General features: G+C 47.0%; 1 protein-coding gene across 1 annotated transcript; it reads left to right on the top strand.

Annotated features, from left to right (window-relative positions):
* Positions 1-2,241: 2,241 nt before the first annotated feature.
* Positions 2,242-2,751, top strand: LOC308163853 (nanos homolog 2-like; the record flags this gene model as incomplete). The annotated part of the gene is made up of 1 exon (XM_080538037.1): positions 2,242-2,751. One exon carries the CDS (start codon positions 2,242-2,244, stop codon positions 2,749-2,751), a length of 510 nt encoding a protein of 169 aa, XP_080394163.1.
* Positions 2,752-21,733: the final 18,982 nt, after the last annotated feature.

The raw sequence follows: 21,733 nt of genomic DNA on the forward strand, positions 1-21,733 counted from the left end.
GATATCAAGGACGTCTCGTTGAGATTAAACGAACTCGCTTGTAAAGTGACGACTCAATTAAATCGATACTGGAGAAGTTGATCACCTTACAAGATGAACAGACACACACACACAAACACACACACACACACACAAACACACAAGACACACACACACACACACACACAGGCAGACAGACAGACAGACAGACAGACAGAGAGAGAGAGAGAGAGAGAGAGAAAGGGGTGGAGGGGGCAGATGAACTGACGGAGAGACTAACAGACACACACACACACACAAACACACACACACACACACACACACACACACACAGGCAGAGAGACAGAAAGAGAGAGAGAGGACGGGGGCATACATGGGGCGGCTGTGGCGCAGGAGGCAGAGCCGGTGTCTAATGATCACAAGGTTGGTAGATTGGTGGTTCGAACCCTGGCTGGTCACAGGTTGAGGTGTCCTTGGGCAAGACACTGAACCCCAAGTTGCTCCCAATGAGCGGGCCGGCGCCTTGCATGGTAGCTTTCCACCATTGGTGTGTGAATGTGTGTGTGAATGAGAGGCCATTGAAAAGCGCTTTGGAATAAGACGCTATATAAGTCAGTCTATATAAGTCAGTCTATATAAGTCAGTCTGTATAAGTCAGTCTATATAAGTCAGTCTGTTTACCATTAGGACAGGGGCACAGATGAACTGACAGACAGACGAACAGACAGAGGCAGACACACAGAGACACACACACAGAGACACACACACACAGAGACACACACACAGAGACACACACAGAGAGACACACACACACACACACACACACACAGGGACACACAGAGACACACACACAGAGACACACACACAGAGACACACACACACACAGAGGCACACACACAGAGACACACACACACACACACACACACATAGACACACACACAGAGACACACACACACAGAGACACACATACAGAGACACACACACAGAGACACACAGACAGAGACACACACACAGAGACACACACACACTAATTACTTTAATTGAAAAAAACGAAAGGAATGCATGCACCTGCCGGCCATCAGCGAAGGAGCCGGATCATCGGCTAGCAGACGGACGTCTAGACAAACAGCTGTCAGTCTCTGGACCTGGTGCAACTGAGGACACACACACACAGAGACACACACACAGAGGCACACACACAGAGACACACACACACACACACACACACACACACACACACACACACACACACACACACACACACCTTTAGCACTCTATTGAATAGGCCCATCTACTGTAGCCTATATTTATTTCTGTCTTCATATCAAATAATTGTATATAATATATATTTTATAGGACTGAGTGGAGTGGGCAATTTGGATGCAGTTATTAATTGCTACTAAACAACTAATAGTTTTACAACATTGTGTGATGCATTTGTTTGGCACATGGCCTTCACTATCAATCCACTAAAGGAAGTCAGATGGTTGAGCATGGATGTGTGAGCAGTCAGCTCAGAAGCAGGCATCCTGATGTGTGTTTCAGTCCAGATAAGACGCCTAGATGGACATCTGGAGTTCTAGGCTCCTTATGCAGTTGACAACAACAAGAAAGAAGATTTCACACACTGACTTTTAAGCCATTTCATTGAAACCCATGCATCACGCCTACTAGTTAACATGCTAAACTATATTTACTATTTCCATCTCTACACACATCAAGTGTTTGCTTAAATAATCTTTATCAATATCTGGCACATTTGTGAACATCGTTTGATCGATGGACATTGCATCTAGTGCTTCGTGGAAAACACGTTTATTTTTCATTGCATTGCCAAGTTCAATACCAAAACACTACACAACAAAACACAACAACATGCCACTGTGCCTCATATCACAAGTGTTGCTTCAAACCAACCACTGTTACTTTGGTCATTTAAAGGTCATGAAGGTGTTTCATGTCGGAGCCATGAGATGTAAAAGAAGACAACAAGAAACGCACTAGACAATATTTACACAGGTCGACGCGTGGCCATCTCAGACAATGTTTCAGTTTTCCCAGACAGCATCTCAGACAATGTTTCAGTTTCCCCAGACAGCGTGGCCATCTCAGACAATGTTTCAATTTTCCCAGACAGCATCTCAGACAATGTTTCAGTTTCCCCAGACAGCGTGGCCATCTCAGACAATGTTTCAATTTTCCCAGACAGCCAGGTAGATATAAATACTGTCTGGGCATTTAAACCCCACAACCATCAGAACCATGTCGAAACCACGCGTCACAGAGGAGAGCAGCAGTCCTTCTCCGAACCAGCACTTCGACATGTGGCACGACTATATGAATCTGGGCGGCATGCTGCAGCAACTGTCCGGAGTGCGGGAGACACGAGAGGAGGCCACCGGTCCCCAGTGGGACCACACGCACCAGCAGGTCCCCCGCCACGACCACACAGACATGATCCAGCTGTATAAATCCAAGTCTGTCGAGACTTTAACCCTGAGCCCCGGTACCGCCAGTAGTTCCTCCTCCAGTCCGGCCTCGGAGGAGTACTGTGGCTTCTGTAAGAAAAACGGGGAGACGCCGGAGATCTACCGGTCCCACGGCCTCAAGACACGGAGCGGAAAGGTCACCTGCCCCGTCCTGCGCAACTACACCTGTCCCAGGTGCGACGCCACGGGGGACGCGGCCCACACGCTGCGCTACTGCCCGCGGCCGGGAGACGGGGGGGCGAGGAGGCCGACAGGCCGCGGGGCTGGACAGACTAGGAAATGAGAGACAGCCGCCTGAATACTTCAAAAAAGCTCATGGCGCAGTTATTGTTAATTGTTAATTGTTAATTGTTAATTTTATGTATAATGCGCACCCCATCCAACTTTTACATCGGCCCGGGGCGCAGCAAAGTTATGGTTTACTGTTATATATTGTTTGAGACAAAGCGGCCATGGTCTGTGTTCTGTTTTACGAGATAATAAATATTTTTGCAACAACTCATTTAACAACTAATGTCAATGATTTGATGTAGCCTATACTAACTGCATGGAAGATAATCGGGTCAACTCTGTTCATCTATGTTAGGCTATACAATATATATGTCAAGGCACCAAAAGACAACAATAATACTTACACACATAGCCGACTCACATCCGTATACAGTTCAGTTATTAGATGTTAATACAGAGAGAAGTCGACTGTTTTTGTGTCCGTTTTGAGTTCAGCCCGTTTTGCCTGAGTAACCTTTGGTGGCAGAGCATCCATATAACTGAGCGACACTTCAATCTTTTTTGCAGGAAAAGTGCTATATTATTATTATTATTATTATTATTATTATTATTATTATTATTATTATTATTATTATTATTATTATTCCGATTTGGTTTGGGTACCGTGAAGAAAGCAGTGACGTCAATTCGACATAGGCGATAGGCCTACAAACAACAAAGACAATAGTCTGTTTGAGGTTCTTTTGAAGGAAAAGTACAAATAAAATCGATTATCACTGGACGTGGTTCGACACGTTCGATTATTATTATTATTATTATTATTATTATTATTATTATTATTATTATTATTAACCTACATGTAGGAAAATGCAGGACAGCGCCCGTGGAACGAACCCGGTTAGGGGTGGAGTATCAGTTGTAACAGACATGTTTTGCCTATTATTGGTCAGTTAAATGCCCGACAGAGGCGAAAAAAATGTCACCCACTCAATTTCTGCGCAGTAGTTCCGCTTAACGAACACATAACAATATGAAACTCTCTATAATATCTATGTTCCAGACTGTATCGACAACGTGTTCACCTTATTATTTATGATAATACATTTCATAACATTCAAGTATTGTTTAATAATTACAGATTCAATTAAATATGATTCCCGATTAAACTGTACAACATATCTCCCTTTGTATTTATTATGTTAAATCATGTTTTTTCTTTTAGATTAGATTCAATCTTATTGTCATTGACAACAAGGAAATGCAGTTCGTCATCTAACCTGCATTGTAGAAAAGCCAAGCATGTTTCAAGTTTATTGTTACGCTACATTAAGAGAGTAAAATTCGTAGGCTTCGGTTCCTGACATGGCAGCACAAGACATAAGGCAATAGGCATAATACAAGATAAAGGTGACAATATTACAGCTAAGACAGGATACACTAGTGATGCAACTAGTAATAATGGATAGTTCAGTAATCTGTGCGCTTAAAGTTTTCGTAGTCCGTATACATAGGGATGGGGTGTAGGCCTAGATGATAGTCAATTGTCTACAGTGGGCCTGTTCATGTTCTTCACTGTATGGATATTGCAATCATTGGACTTATCGGGAACGTTACCCTTATGAAGACGTACATTACTGTGAAGTCAATGCGGACGGTGGTCAACCTCGCACTACGTGCAATGAATATTTATGTAAAAAGTACATATATTTGCATGAATATCAATATGATATGTACAGTAAAGATATATGTATATAGTGTGATGCGTACAGGACAAGGACGAATAAGATATGTGCAGTGTGCACGTATCCTTTGAGGTGCGCACAGTTTCACGCCAAGTTCCTTTTTTATAAATCCCAAATTTGCGGGAGGATTTACGTACGCAAGTCACAGAATCAATCAATCAGATTCTAACCTCCATCATGGGCAAGACCCAAAAATTGTATAAGGACGTCAGGGACAAGATTGTAGACCTGCACAAGGCTGGAATGGGCTACAAGACCATCAGCAAGCAGCTTGTTGAGAAGGAGACAACTGTTGTGCGATTATTTGAAAATAACAGAAAGACAAAATAACCATCAATCGCCCTCGGTCTGGGGCGACGATCATGAAATGCATCTGCGTTTCCTTGTCTTAGTACTTCTCAATGACAATAAGGTTGAATCTAATCTAATCTAAAAGAGAAATGATTTAGTATAATAACTACAAAGCGAGGTATCTGTTTTTGCAAAACAACCTCTCAAATGTTGTAGTTTAATCGGGAATCATATTGGATCTGTAATTATTATACATATACCAATACTTGGATGTTATGACATTATCATAAATAATAAGGTAAACAGTAGGACGAATCACGTTTAAACTGATTCCGTTGTCTTGTCGATGTAGTCGGAACATGTTATATAATGGTCTGGCGAGAACGTTCGTTGCGCGGAAATTGACTGATTGGGTGAAAAGTATTTTTTTTTCGGCGTTCTGACGGCCGTTTGACTGACCATTTATATGCAACGTTTGCAGGAAAAGTGCCATAGAAATAAAAAGTTATTATTATTATAGGCAACTATGGGCGTCAAAAAGGGTGGGACAAGACGCTCGTTCACGTGTGCAACAGAGTTGATTGGAAGCAGGCGTGGAACTTGCAAATTCCACTGGCGTGCGCACCGTTTTATAAATCCGAATGTTGGCGACGTAAATGTTCTTGCTTTGCAAAGGTGCGTAGGTACACAACGCTTTATAAATGAGGCCCCTGGACATTTGGGATTTGATTTGATTTGTATTTGTCCCAAACACAATAAACATATAAAAACATAAAAAGTTCAGAAGATTTTTTTTTTTTATCCAACACAAATTCACCTCGTGCAATTTACACTAGCGCGTTATTTCTGTCTCAAAGCTATGTGTAACCAGGGAGTAGCTGAAAAGGACTGTATAATTTAGGAAGGGGCTGGTTATCTAACTAATGGAGCTAAATAGGCAGTGTAGGAGGATACAGGCAGGGGGCGCCAGCAAACCGTTAGACTAGCAGTTACTATCGTTAGCATTAGCACGGAATTAGCATTAGCATGGAATTAGCATTAGCATTAGCCTTGTAATTAGCATTAGCCTACAAACAACTAACACACGGTAACAGTATCACATATGAACAACACATTTATTTACATGACGGTTGTATACATCCCCATATATATATTCCTCCCCGCCGGCCACACACACCCTCAATCACTCACTCATAGTCTCTGGCCTGAACAGGCTGATAGTCCAGGGCTGTGGTGCGCGTTGAGGCCTGGTTGGATGGCATGTGCGTCGATGAAGTTAGCCGACGAAAGGGGGGGGTGACGTAGCAACGCGGAGGGAAAGGGCCGTCTTCGTGGTCCACAACGAGGTGAAGGGCCCAGGTCCGGTGGTCCGCGTCGAAGCTCCGCTGGAGTCCGTGTTCGGTCGCAGTCCGCTCGTGGAGGCGACGATTATGTCCAGCTGGCGTCTCGCTTGGTCCAACGTTGAACAGCCGGCTGCTGGCAAGGCGGTCCAACGGGAACACAACTAAACGGGCTACAGTGGTACACTCAATAATCGCTTTCCTGGCGTCCTCAGCTTCTGCACGGTGTGCGTGGTACTGAATCCGCCATCTTACATTGACTTCGCGTTACTCCCTCTCTCGTTGGGTCTCTCTCGTTCTGCTGCTCATCACACACTCTGACTCGCGGACTACTTCCGTTTCTTATATATACACCACCGAACGTAGCATCCGGGTCACGGACACACCCCGGATATACTACGTCATCAAACATATGCATAAACATTACAAGAATAATACATACACTTCATAAAACGTACAGAAATAGTATAGAAAATAACAAAGAAATAACTGGGGCAAAATAGGGCTGGTTTGGGGAAACTAAACTGGCACTAAACTGTGGGCCTTCACAACAGCCGCCCCATGAAACCCTCGGTTTCAGTTAACTAAAGAAGGCACACTGGCTAGGCTGCTCTAGCAGCGTGAGGTATGAGGTGATAGGACCTTGGTCACTCTGCCTGTCTGCCAGGCGGCGCGTGGAAGGGACTGGTCGATCACCAGTACCACGGCACCTTCGGACAAGTGGTCTCTCTCCCTCAGCAGAGTCTTCTGCTTCTCCTCCTTCTCCAGGGCGCGGATGTGCTCCTCGAAGCAGATCAGAGCGTCTTCCTGGTCCATGTTCTGCAGCTCCTCGTACTCATCGAAGGTGGGGTCGTCCAGCAGGTACTGCTGGGCCTCGGACCAGGTGGTGCGGTAGGTGACGTTGGCCATGTTGTCCAGAATGCTCTTCAGCGCCTCCCAGTTCCTCTTCCTGAGCTGCTTGGCTTGTTCCTTCTCCTTCTTAGCCTTGTAGGCCTTAAACGCTTGCTTCTTCTCACTCAGCTTGGGCAGGGCGCTGTAGCGTGGGTCGTTGATGATCATTCTCATGGTTTGCTCCCATGACGCGTTGGATGAACCACCATTCTCCTCCAGAAGCTCTTTGAAGGCCTGCTTGGCCTCCTCTTTTGGGTTCCACTTGTACGTTTTCTTCGCCAACTCCGGCCTTTCCTCCTTGGAGGCGTCTACAATACTGGCTGAGACTTCCATGGCTGACGTGTACTCGACGGAGTTGACAGGTGCGTCAATGCTGACCTCGGCCACGTGAGGGTGCATGGCCACCTGCAGGTGTTCCTCGGCAACAGCTGTTGCCGCCATGGCACGGTAGCGCCACCACCGGGACTCCTTAGTCTGGGAGTTGTAGTAGTAAGGCTTTCCCGTGTCAGACTTGTACTCCTGCCACGGGCACTTAGACAACATTTGCTCAGCAGGAGATTTCAGGTCGTCTGGTTTCTCCCCTGAGGACTGTGTAGTCTCTGTGTTGTAGAAGTAGGTCTTCCCATCCAGAGACTTATGCTCTGTCCACAGGGACTTCTTCTTTGGTTGGTCATCCTGTGGTGAACCATTTGTGGTACTAACTGTTCCAGGTGCACTGGCAGCCATAGATTCCACTCCAGGCGGTCCGGTTGGTTGGTTTGCTTCTTCGGTTCGGACATGGAGGGATGACGTAGCTCTCCCGTCTCTATCTCTCCCCTCGGTAGCGCCTTGGAGGGCCCACCCAAGCGCAGTCTTAACAGCCATCGGGCAGCCTCGTGGTCCTCTCAGCGGAGGACGGAGCGACACGATCAGGTCAGCGTTGTCCGAGCCGATGAGAAGGGTTGGCTCCGCTCCTTCTATCGGGTGTAGGTCTACTCTCCGTAGGTGGGGATATCTTGCGCGTAACCTCTCCAGGGGGTAGTCGTAGCGGGAGAGCGCTAGCTGGTCGGCGGTGAAGACATTCTGAAGCCGATGTCTATCCGACGGCCGCCCCGCCGGGGAGATAGAGAAGTTGATTCTCGCCCCGGTGACCTCTTTAAGGTCGCGACGTATCGTGCGCAGAGTCAGCTTCTCCGCAGTCCCTTGGAGCCCCAACTGGCGCACTGCCCCCTGGAGAAGGATGGTCCGTTCCGACCCGTCGTCTAGAACGGCGTACGTGTCGTACACAGCGTTGTTGTGGTGAAGTCGGACCTTCACCACCTTCAGTAGAACCTTGGAGCCGCTGCTCTGTGGCGAGTCTAGGTAGTAGACAGGGGTTTCCTCTTCCGGTGCGCGACCGGACCTAGGGCTTCTGTTGCCCTCCGTGGACCTGGCGAGGGAGACCTCGTGTAGGATGTGGAGGTGGACCTCCTCACAGCGGTTGCACTTCCTCCTCAAGGTGCAGTTCTTCGCCAGATGGTCGCGCCCACAGTTCCAGCACCTCTTGTGCTCCTCGAGCCACCTCTGCTTGGCCTCGGTACTCAGGTTGTTGAAGTCACTGCACTCATTGAACCAGTGCTCGCTGGCGCAGTACGGACATGGCGGTGGACCTCTCCGTCCCTGTTGAGGGGGTTGAGAGGAATCCTTTCCCTCAGGTCGGGCTTTCCTCTCTCTCCGAGGCTCCTCCTCCGTGTGCAGCACTCCTACTGGGCGTCCTCTGTTCGAGCTCGGCCGGTCCCAGCGGTCTCCCTTCTCCCTCTCCTTCTTCGGCTCAGCGTAACCCATGGCGTCTACGTTGGTGTCATGCACTTCCTCCAGTAGGAACTCCGCGAAGGCAGCCATGCTCAGACCCAACTTCCCGGGGTTACGAACGCGCTGCTGTCGCCGGAACCTCTCCTGCCGGAAGCGTGGGATCTTGCGGAGCAGCCGCTCTACGTTGGAGGTGCTGTTGATCTCGCTGGCGCCAGCTGGGCCCTGCGTCTTCAGCATCCCAACCAAGGTGTGCACGCGGAGCGCGAAGTCATCCAGCGCCCGGTCATCCTTGATGGGGGCCTGCTGTTCGAGGGCTTGCAGTTCAGCAAGGGCGTGGTTCCAGGGACGACCGTAGCGGGCATCCAAGTCAGCGAGCGCTCTGGTGTAAGGTGTCGGTGCGGAGGCATGGGCCAGTACCATGTTGTGGGCTCTGGGGTTCCTCACATGCTGAAGGAGAATCGCATATTTGTAGGACTCTGAGCAGGAGTTGTCCAAGAGCGTGTCTAGGCAGATGCGTAGCTCCACATACTGGCTCCTGTCCTCGTCCTTGAAGAAGGGGAACTTGGGTCCCTCCACCTGGGGGAACATCCTGTAGTGGATCATCGGGGCTGGAGTGACGGTCTGGGTGTCCGGCCTGCATGCATTTTGGTGCACTGGAGGACCTAGGGGTGTGCTACGCTCTTGGGGGATGGCTCCCCTCCCGGGCAGCGACGCTGGCTCCCTCTGGGCCGCGTAGCGGTCGGGTCCCTGGTCCTCTTCCTTCCAGGTGGTCCGCTGGGCCTGTAGTTGGACAGTCATGGCGGGGGTCATGGAGCCATCGGCGGGGGGTTCAGGAGATGGCACTCGAGAGGGCCGTGCGGATGATGCTCTGGAGCTACGGGCCGACGGAGTTCTGCTGATGCACACGTCGCGCATGGTCTGCATCATTTCCTCCATCTTCTCTGCGTGCAGTTGCTCTCTCGCCATCTGCCTCTCCGCCGCGCGTTCCGCCCCCTCCATCTGTCTCTCCGCCGCGCGTTCCGCCCCCTCCATCTGGAGGCGGTCGCGCTCCATCTGGAAGCGTTCACGTTCTAGCGCCTCCTGGCGCTGTCTCTCCGCCGCCCCCATCTGGAGGCGTTCACGTTCTAGCGCCTCCTGGCGCTGTCTCCCCGCCGCCTCCATCTGGAGGCGCTCGCGTTCTAGCGCCTCCTGGCGCTGTCTCCCCGCCGCCTCCATCTGGAGGCGCTCGCGCTCGAAATGGATGCGTTCCCTCTCTAACGCCATCTCGGCCTGTTGGCGCTCCCGCTCTAACGCCATCTCGGCCTGTTGGCGCATATATTCTGACAGCGCGGCACTACTCCCTCTGGAGTGCAGGCTATCCGCCCCAGAGGCAGAACTGCCCACGGTAACCCTGGACCGGGAGGAAGCCACTGAGCGGCAGGAGCTAGGTCTCGAGCGCGCCGTACTGGGAGGCAGATCGTTAAGGCTGAGGCCCTCCCTCTTCCGCCCGCAGGCGCTGTCGGACCGGGCCTCTCCTTCCTGCTCTTCCGTTTCCACGGCAAAACCCTGCGGTTCTGCCATCTCATCCTCAGGCTGGTGCTCTTTGAGGGCTGTCTCAGTGCTAGCCACCCGCGCGCCGGCGGACACCTCGGCCTCTCCGACCACTGTATCCCGTGGAGTGCGCTCCTCGCTACCACTCAGTGAGCTTTCGAGCTCAAGCTCATACTCCTGTAACCTCGGAGGCAACCGCGGGACTCTCTGTGGTCGTGGCTCTGGCTCAGGGGGCGGAGAAGGGGGGGTAACTGTCTGGTCTGGTTGGCTGCGCTCAGCCATGCTATCACTACACTACCAATCCGGCTCGAAGGACCAATTGTAACCAGGGAGTAGCTGAAAAGGACTGTATAATTTAGGAAGGGGCTGGTTATCTAACTAATGGAGCTAAATAGGCAGTGTAGGAGGATACAGGCAGGGGGCGCCAGCAAACCGTTAGACTAGCAGTTACTATCGTTAGCATTAGCACGGAATTAGCATTAGCATGGAATTAGCATTAGCATTAGCCTTGTAATTAGCATTAGCCTACAAACAACTAACACACGGTAACAGTATCACATATGAACAACACATTTATTTACATGACGGTTGTATACATCCCCATATATATATTCCTCCCCGCCGGCCACACACACCCTCAATCACTCACTCATAGTCTCTGGCCTGAACAGGCTGATAGTCCAGGGCTGTGGTGCGCGTTGAGGCCTGGTTGGATGGCATGTGCGTCGATGAAGTTAGCCGACGAAAGGGGGGGGTGACGTAGCAACGCGGAGGGAAAGGGCCGTCTTCGTGGTCCACAACGAGGTGAAGGGCCCAGGTCCGGTGGTCCGCGTCGAAGCTCCGCTGGAGTCCGTGTTCGGTCGCAGTCCGCTCGTGGAGGCGACGATTATGTCCAGCTGGCGTCTCGCTTGGTCCAACGTTGAACAGCCGGCTGCTGGCAAGGCGGTCCAACGGGAACACAACTAAACGGGCTACAGTGGTACACTCAATAATCGCTTTCCTGGCGTCCTCAGCTTCTGCACGGTGTGCGTGGTACTGAATCCGCCATCTTACATTGACTTCGCGTTACTCCCTCTCTCGTTGGGTCTCTCTCGTTCTGCTGCTCATCACACACTCTGACTCGCGGACTACTTCCGTTTCTTATATATACACCACCGAACGTAGCATCCGGGTCACGGACACACCCCGGATATACTACGTCATCAAACATATGCATAAACATTACAAGAATAATACATACACTTCATAAAACGTACAGAAATAGTATAGAAAATAACAAAGAAATAACTGGGGCAAAATAGGGCTGGTTTGGGGAAACTAAACTGGCACTAAACTGTGGGCCTTCACAACACTATGTATCTGTGTATTTTTTCAGGTTTTTTGTGCCATCCCACCGTTTTGCTCCATGGATATGATTTTGTTTGTGGTTGCTCTTATCTTATTGACATGTATTAAGTGTTCTTTGTAGAAGAGATAGAGAATAGACACAGACCGTCTTCAGGCATAATGCAGTGACAAGTGAATGCAGGAGTATAAAAGGTTCAAACAACATCACTTTATTAGCACACAACACACGTGTCAAATATGTCACCTAATGGCTAGATATCTGGGGAATTGTAGTCCTAGATTTAGTGGACTACAAAAACACGTACACAACTGAACTGAATAGAAATACAAACATAGCACTGAGACAACAAACTATGAGCATAAGTGATGTTAAAACTATTGTTTGTTACATTGAGGCTCTTCAACCTTTAACGTTTCATAACATCAAAAATAAGAAAATCCCATAAAAATAAAAAACATCATTAAACAATCTGTACACGCAGGCTAGAGGCCAATCTAACAAATGTGGGGGAGGAACAGTGTTGGAGTACGTCCAGGCGTATGTCCAGAAAATAAGCTGATCTAATAGAAAACTGAGAAGTGATAGGATGTATATCTTAATGTGATATGATGTACAACATCTCAGTCTTCCAGCTGAAACGTTAGGAGGATTTATTGCAAACATAACAACATACCAGTATTCAGTCACACTCAGCTTCTAAACACCAAGGCCACATCTGGGTGGAAGGGGCGGTGACAACATGACGCAGGAGGGGACAAGGACATCTCAACTCCTACGACCTCGATTCCTCCTTCACTCTCCAGGAGGGAGAGGAGAGGAGGAGAGGAAGGGAGGAGAGGAAGGGAGGAGAGGAAGTGAAGAGAGGAAGGGAGGAGAGGAAGGAGGGAGAGGAAGGGAGGAGAGGAAGGGAAGAGAGGAGGGGGGAGAGGAGGAGAGGAAGGGGGAGAGGAGGAGAGGAAGGGAGGAGTGGAAGGGAGGAGATGAGAGGAAGTGAAGAGAAGAAGGCAGGAGAGGATGGGAGGAGAGGAAGTGAAGAGAGGAGGGGGGAGGAAGGAGGGAGAGGAAGGGAGGGTAGGAGGAGAGGACAGGAGGAATTGAGAGAAAAGAATATAGAAAAGGCTAATGTTGTGACACAACCTTCTCCCTGATCCGATCAACAAGCACATGTACATACAGTAGATGATGGTGCAGCCAGCAGACCCCCCCCCCTTCTTCTTTAGGGCTCCTGCCTCCTTTAAACACCTCCCACACTGGGAGCAGTCGTGTTAACTAGTGTGTGTGTTCTCTGGTGTTTCTTTAGGTTTCCTGCCTGACTGAAACTCTGCCCACACTGGGAGCAGCAGAATGGCTTCTCTCCTGTGTGTATTCTCTGGTGACTCTTTAGGTGTCCTGCGCGACTGAAACTCTGCCCACACTGGGAGCAGCAGAATGGCTTCTCTCCTGTGTGTATTCTCTGGTGACTCTTTAGGTGTCCTGCGCGACTGAAACTCTGCCCACACTGGGAGCAGCAGAATGGCTTCTTTGCTGTGTGTATTCTGTGGTGTTTCTTTAGGTCACCTGCCTGACTGAAACTCTGCCCACAATGGGAGCAGCAGAATGGCTTCTCTCCTGTGTGTATTCTCTGGTGTCTCTTTAGGTTTTCTGCAAGACTGAAACTCTTCCCACACTGGGAGCAGGAGAATGGCTTCTCTCCTGTGTGTATTCTCTGGTGTGTCTTTAGGTTTCCTGCGCGACTGAAACTCTTCCCACACAGGGAGCAGCAGAATGGCTTCTCTCCTGTGTGTATTCTCTGGTGGTTCTTTAGGTGTCCTGCCTCAATAAAACTCTTCCCACACTGGGAGCAGCAGAATGGCTTCTCTCCTGTGTGTATTCTCTGGTGTTTCTTTAGGGATCCTGCCTCACTGAAACTCTGCCCACACTGGGAGCAGAGATATGGCTTCTCTCCTGTGTGTATTCTCTGGTGTTTCTTTAGGGCACCTGCCTGACTGAAACTCTGCCCACACTGGGAGCAGAGATATGGCTTCTCTCCTGTGTGTATTCTCTGGTGTCTCTTTAGATCGCTCATATGACCAAATCTCTTTCCACACTGAAGACAAGAGTGAGTCTTCTGTCCTCCTTGAGTCTGTGGTTGTGATTTAAGGTGAGTTGGACAAATGAAACTCTCACTGCAATCTAAACAGTGGTGATTCTTCTGTCTTGAGCTCCTCCTCCTCCGTCTGTGTTGTTTATGGCTTCCTGATGCGGTGGAGCTGGGCTCCATGTCTGAGTCTGGGTTGGAGCTCTCTCCTGTAAGAATAGGAACATATACAGGATTAGAAACAACATGAGAACAAGTGCTGCTTCCATAGACTCAGCAGTGCCAGAAGTAACACCACATCTCTGGAGTCTGCACACGCTGTGGGAACATGAAGTGTTCAGAGTGTTAGGATACCTGTAATGGAAACCTGTAATATTCCATCCTTGATAGAACTGTGTCATTTAAATTAGGGATGCACACAATTGAAATTTCTTGGCCGAAGCTGAATTTAAGGAAACATTTGTCTGAATACCGAATGCGTACCGGCAGTTTTTAATTTCACTATTGATCACTTTTATTGAACACTCCAGCAGACATTAGGCTATACCAACAAAGCACAATAACTGAAAATAAATAAATAAATAAGAACAGCGTTGCACTGTTTGATTGCGTCATCAAAAACGTCTACTCAGGGTTTTTCTGCCACAAAATGAGGTTATGACAGAGAAAGTTTGTTAGTCCTTGTTAATGACAGTAGTACCATGTCAGTCCAAAACCTATTGTTGACTGTTTGATTAATACAACTTTTCAGCAATTGAAACCCCTGACAGACTTCAAAACTGATCATTTTGCAAATAATACATTAAAAGGAGCACTGAATAACGCAGGTATAGACTCAAGGCTGGGCATTCCACTGAGACTGCGCTCCTTGCTGTCACGGAAGCCCTCCACTCTGCCCAAGCTTCCTCCCTCTCCTCTGTTCTCATTCTCCTTGACCTGTCTGCTGCCTTCGACACAGTCAATCACCAGATCCTTCTCTCCATCCTCTCAGACCTGGGCATCTCTGGCACCGCACACTCCTGGTTTTCTTCCTACCTGGCGGGCCACTCCTACCAGGTGACCTGGAGAGAATCGCTGTCTTCTCCACAAACCCTTTCCACTGGAGTACCCCAGGGTTCTGTCCTAGGGCCCCTACTTTTCTCCCTCTACACCAAGTCTCTTGGCTCGGTAATCTCTTCACATGGGCTCTCCTACCACAGCTACGCAGACGACACTCAACTCTTCCTGTCCTTCCCCCCGTCTGATGTACACGTGGCAACCCGTATCTCAGCATGTCTCGCTGACATTTCAACTTGGATGGCTGACCACCATCTCAAGCTCAATCTTAACAAGACCGAGCTCCTCTTCATCCCCGGGAAAGCCTGCCCTCTCCAAGACTTCTCCATCACAGTGGAGAACTCTACTGTAACCCCCTCCCTGACAGCCAAGAACCTTGGAGTGATCCTGGATAACCGACTATCCTGTGCGGAGAACATTGCAGCAACGGCTCGCTCCTGCAGATTCTTCCTCTACAACATCAGAAGGATATGACCATTCCTTACCAGAGAGGCAGCGCAACTCTTGACCCAGGCACTGGTCATCTCCCGCCTGGATTACTGCAATGTACTCCTGGCTGGGCTCCCCGCTTCAGCCATTAGACCTCTGCAGCTCATCCAGAATGCTGCTGCCCGGCTGGTATTCAACCTCCCCAAATACTCGCATGTCACCCCTCTCCTTCGCACCCTGCACTGGCTCCCGATAGCAGCTCGCATCAGATTCAAGACCCTGGTGCTTGCATACCAGGCAGCTAAAGGGACAGCCCCTGCCTACCTGAAGGAAATGGTAACCCCCCAAACCCCTGCCCGCTCACTCCGCTCCTCCACCTCGGCTGGCCGACTGGCCCCACCTCCTCTACACAGCAGTCGGGCTGCCCGATCACGTCTCTACACAACACTGGCTCCCCGCTGGTGGAATGAGCTCCCCACGGCCGTCAGAACGGCTGAGTCACTACCCATCTTCCGTCGTAGACTGAAGACCCATCTCTTCAGGTTACATTTTAACTGCTCCTCCTGAGACATCTTCTGACCCTCACCACTACGTCTCCTAAAGACACCCGCTTTCCCCTCTACTGTGTCCCTAAGAACTTCTATTGCCCCCCTTGTACTGTTTCTCAGATTTAGTAGAAGTTTTAGTAGAAGGCGATAGGGAGAAGGTTTTTTCTTCTATCAGTGGCCCCAGGCCCGAGCTAGATTACTCTTCCTGCAACGAATGGTGGATTGCTGATTCACATGCTTAGTATTCAAATGTATTGATTGTAAGTCGCTTTGGAATAAGGCGTCTGCTAAATGCCAAAAATGTAAATGTAAATGTAACTTGTCATTCTGGATAATGAAACAGCAAGCCAACTAATGTGACTTTCAGGATTTTTGATATGAAATAACGTTTCGACCTAAAAGACTATTCTGACAGTTGACAAAGTGACGAGTGCGCAAGTCCAGGGGCCCGTTCCACTAAGCGCGATTAACTCTGATCCAGGCGATTAACTCTGATCCAGGTTTAAATAAGCTTGCGGTCGGTTCCATCAATGTGGCTCAAATAATTCGCTGCTTGGTTGCTATGCAACCATTCCTTCTGAGTAATTCTGGTCCCGAGCAGACTTACAGGCTGGTTTTGGTAATGCGTGCATCAAAAAAGGCTCACAGGCGGAAACTACATCCCGAACGACAGTTCCTTAAGTGTCTTTTAGTAAATATTAGTTCCCACTTCACACGAGATAGTTTGACTGTGTGATAGATAGATAATTTGATATTTTGAGAGTGTGATCTATCGATAGATAGATAGTTTGATTGTGTGATAGATAACTTGATATTTTGAAAGTGTGATAGATAGATAAATACATTAAAAAGTGTAAAAAATAAAAAAAAATAAAAAAAAATATCAACTTGCATTGCCGTCATTACAGTGGTGTGGCTGGCTGGCGCAGGGGTTAAGGCAGCCAGCTAGAGTTCCGAAGGCTGCGTGTTCGAGACTTGATTTAACTTAACGTTTTTTCTTCTTTTTTTACATTTAACCGAAGCCTTCATGCAAATCGATTTACAATATATGTGTTACGGTACATGTGGGAATACGGTACATGTGGGAAAAATAGGGTTAGGGTTAGGTGCTACGTCGACTTAGTACATGCTGGCATGTCTTACCCTAACCCTAACCCAACCCCTAACCCTAACCTTAACCCTAGCACCCTAGCACCTAACCCTAACCCTATTCTTCCCACATGTACCGTCTTCCCACATGTACCGTAACATATATAACAATTTTGTTATATATGTTACGGTACATGTGGGAAGACGGTACATGTGGGAAGAATAGGGTGTACTGTATATATATATACACTGTATATAATTAGGACATGTTCACTATGGGGTGTACTCACTTTTGTTGCCAGCTGTTTAGACATTAACAGCTGTGTACTGAGTAATTTTCAATGGACAATAAATCTATACTGTTATTCAAGCAGCACACTGACTACTTTAAGTTATATCAAAGTTTCATTAAGATAGTGTTATCCCCTGAAAGGATATGACAGAATATTTGCAACAATCTAAAGGGTGTACTCACTTTTGAGATATACTGTATATCTTTACTGTACATATCATATTGATAGTCATGCAAATATATTTACTTTTTACATAAATATTCATTGCACGTAGCGCGAGGTTGACCACCGTCCGCATTGACTTCACAGTAATGTACGTCTTCATAAGGGTAACGTTCCCGATAAGTCCAATGATTGCAATATCCATACAGTGAAGAACATGAACAGGCCCACTGTAGACAATTGACTATCATCCCCAAGAAGGCCTACACCCCATCCCTATGTATACGGACTACGAAAACTTTAAGCGCACAGATTACTGAACTATCTATTATTAGTTGCATCACTAGTGTATGCTCAGAAAGTGGGAACTAATATTTCCTAAAAGACACTTGACGGAACTGTCGTTCGGGATATAGTTTCCGCCTGTGAGACATGTTTGACGCACGTATTAACACTAAGGTGCGTAAGCAAATTTCCCCGCAATTTTGGGATTTATAAAAACTGTGCGCACCTCTAGGCTACGCACAGTGTGATCCATGCGTACGCATAGAAACTGGAGAAATGTCAACTGCGACTCCGCTGGCAGAAGGATGAAACAGGAGAAACGCTTTGAAATAGATACAATTTCCACCAACATAAATCGAAATATTACCTCACATATTATGCGAGTGCACACAAAGAATATATGTGCACACTGCACATATCTTATTCTCCCTTGTCCTGTACCCATCACAATGTAGCCTACATATATCTTTGTTCGTATCAATCATATAGATATTCATGCAAATATATTAACTTTTTATATTCATATTCATTGCACATAGCGCGAGGCTGGACAAGTTGAGCACCGTTCCTGATTCACTGTTCCCGAGTGCTCAGTGGGTAACGTCCCGATAAGTCCAATGATCGCTAGTGATGGCGAGATGAAGCTTCATGAACTGTTGATGCTTTCCATCCAATTGCGTCACACATGGGCCGAAGCTTCGTGTTGCTTCATTTGCTCTACTGCGCCATCAGGTGGACAACAAATGTATAGCAGGCAGAGTGATAATGACACCGTGGCGTTGGTGTGTGAAGCTTTGAATTGAATACATGTGCTTGTGTTACTAGGAACAACAACATTTTATTCATTTATTCATTTTTATTTAAAAATAACAACTTCTCCACAGTGCTGGGCTTCAGGCGGTTTTTAGACGATTTCACCTGCTTTTGAAAAGATCCTTTCACAGGGCACAGATGAAGCTGGGGTACATAGATAAAGATCCTTTCACAGGGCACAGATGAAGCTGGGGTACATAGATAAAGATCATTTCACAGGGCACAGATGAAGCTGGGGTACATAGAAAAACAACGGCAAGTTTATACAAATTTCCCGAATCGGTCACGTGGTACGGCCGGCAGGCGAAGCTTCGCTCTTACCATACGTCATCAACACATGCCTCGATACGCGCACCACAAAAATCTGCCTCGGTTACTCGACACACGCTACGAAGCGTCGGCACGGAAGGACACATCACTAATGATCGCAATATACATTGAAGAACATGAACAAGCTCACTAGACAATTGACTATCATCCACAAGCACACCCCATCTATACGGACTACGAACATTTTAAGCGCACAGACACTTTATTACTGAGCTATCTATAGCATAGGTAGATAGATAGTTTGACTGTGTGATAGATAGATAATTTGATATTTTGAAAGTGTGATCGATCGATAGATAGATAGTTTGATTGTGTGATAGATAACTTGATATTTTGAAAGTGTGATAGATAGATAGATAATAAAGTGTAAAAAAAAAAAAAAAAAAATATGTCTATCAACTTGCATTGCCGTTATTACAGCGGTGTGGCTGGCGCAGGGGTTAAGGCAGCCAGTTAGAGTTCCAAAGGTTGCGTGTTCGAGACTTGATTTATTTGAACGTTTTTTTTTTTTTTTTTACATTTAACCGAAGCCTTCATGCAAATCAATTTACAATATATATATATCTGTCTAAGTGAAACATCTATCCATCAGTAATGATAAGAAAAAAATAATCTATGCCAAATCCAGGGTCGAGTTAGAAGAACATAATTTACTACTCAGAAACTAGGGATGCACGATATGCATTTTTTTCAACCGATACCGATACCGATGTTTACCCGCTTCTCGTGGCCGATAACCGATATGATAACCGATATACAGTATATATATTTTTTTTTTTCTTTCCTAGCACCAGGGGAGCCCCCCCTCCCAAATTTCGTTGTTTGGTACCTGTACTATATCAATGACAATAATAAAGACCATTCAGATATAATTTCACAGTTGATAACCTGTACAGGGTTTCCGTTAGAAAAAATGTGTGCCGGTCATCGTGTTTGGGAAGATTTCAATTTACCGGACAAACGTGAGATATTCCGGTCATCATATTAAAATATAATATAGCTGTTTGTCGCGGTGATTACTGTTGTGTAGCCTATACAGTATATGCCGTTTAATGTCTATTTCTCATCCGATATGATTAGATGCGAGCTATATAATATAGTATATAATATAGGCTTTCATGATTCGCATGCGCGCTATGCCATATGGCCAGCGCTGAACGCGCTATGCCACACTGGGAACTGAACAGACTGCATCGATCAATGAACGGACTCCACATTACGTTAACTGAAGTTTGTTAAATTGTTTGGGATTAATGTGAGTTTTCTATTTTCTCTTTCCAGTTTTACCCTTTTTTATCAATAAAACAACGTAATTTCTATAACCAGGTCTCGCTGGTTGGGAAGGCATTTAGTTTAACTGCCTGTCAAATCATACTTACTCGGACTCGGGAGTATGACTATGAGGAGAACATAACTGTTTATTGAGAAACGATTGATAGGCAGGCTGGGATACGTATATAAAGAAATACCACAATGTCTAGATGTATAACATTTTATTGAAAAGTGCAAGAGGTTACATGTAGGCTTCTGGCGTGACACATTTCCGTTCATATGCCCTTTATCAGATAAAATAAAATAGAATAAAACTCTTTGAAAATAAATAGGCTTTAAATGAACTTAACTGCTTTCAGTAGCTCAGTCAGTCCCACATACTGATGACATGCGATGCCATTTTTTGCCATGTGAAATGCAACTTGTAGCTGAGAGTGCAGCTTATTGTTAGCCGTTTCGTTAGCCTGCTCACAGTGGCCTGACCGCCGATATGTGCTCACTGCACCGCCTGTGATCAGTGAGAGCCGACATTCTCATATTCGTTGCTCCTCTCGTGAATCCGTTATTCCTCCCCGATGTTTTGCACGGTGAGCAGAACATTTTTCCTTCCCCATCTAAACGCAGCCAGGGGAAAGTTTCTTTCCAACTCGGAACCCTCCAGTTGGCTGGAGGAGCCACTACCTCCATCTCTTTAGAGCCAGACTTCTCCTCAGACTCATTGTAGCTTGGTTTGTTTGGTCATTGTTAAGCTTACTTTGTCTTGCCATGTTTACCTCTCGCTCGCACTTTGAGCTGCAACGTTTGCAGGTTAAAAGCAGGGTTGCCAGATGGGCCGGGTTATCGCCGAATGGGCTACTGGGTTTAGCGGTAATAGACTGGTTAGGCTGTAAAATCCCATCTGGCAACCCTGCCACCGCTGTTTCGCCGAGTCATCATCATGCCGGCGTCAAATCATATAATAATAAAATAAATATATAGCCTATATATTCGTCTTTTTTAATATAGAAGGAATCAGAATGTGACAATTAAACTTTAGCGAATTGTATTCAAATTGTGCTTAGAGGGAATTATTTTCACCGGACATTATGACCGAAGAGATTTCAATTTGTCGGACTTCAATAGATTTTACCGGACAAAGACCGGTAATTACCGGTTAACGGAAACCCTGAACCTGTAGTTCATGCACACCTGAAGGTAAGAAAGGCTATGTAGTGAGCAAAGATTGATGATTTAATATTCCATAGTGATCTCACCAAATCTAACTTACATCACTATTGTTAACACAACAAAGAGAACACTTCTGACTCTTCAAATGTTCATTTATTATTTCCTCTAACAAACAGAATCTGTTATAGACAGTGCACAATGCTTTTTTTAGCCAAGATCTGGCCTCCTTTTATGAAAACAAAAAAGGCTCACCTTAGATATATTATTATATTGCGCGCATTGTCCCTCAGCACAACGTGCACCCGCTCCTTAGGTATCTTCCACTGTCCAAACATGGTTTCAAAAGCCCCGCGGATGGCTATCGCAGTATGCGAACCGGAGAACTCTTGCGCATGCAGCAGTGTCTTCTTCATATTGAAGTCCTCATCCAGCCACTGGGCCGTCAAACTAAGCATACTGACTGGACTAACGTCAGAAGTCCATATGTCCGTGGTAAAACTTATCTGGCTTACGCTAGTATCGATCAGACTATGGATGTGTGTGGCGACTGTATCATACATAGCAGGCAGGCACACGTCTGCAAAATAGCGGCGACTTGGGA

Source organism: Nansenia antarctica (assembly GCF_963989245.1).
Source record: "Nansenia antarctica genome assembly, chromosome: 8".
In the NCBI taxonomy this organism is placed as follows: domain Eukaryota; kingdom Metazoa; phylum Chordata; class Actinopteri; order Argentiniformes; family Microstomatidae; genus Nansenia; species Nansenia antarctica.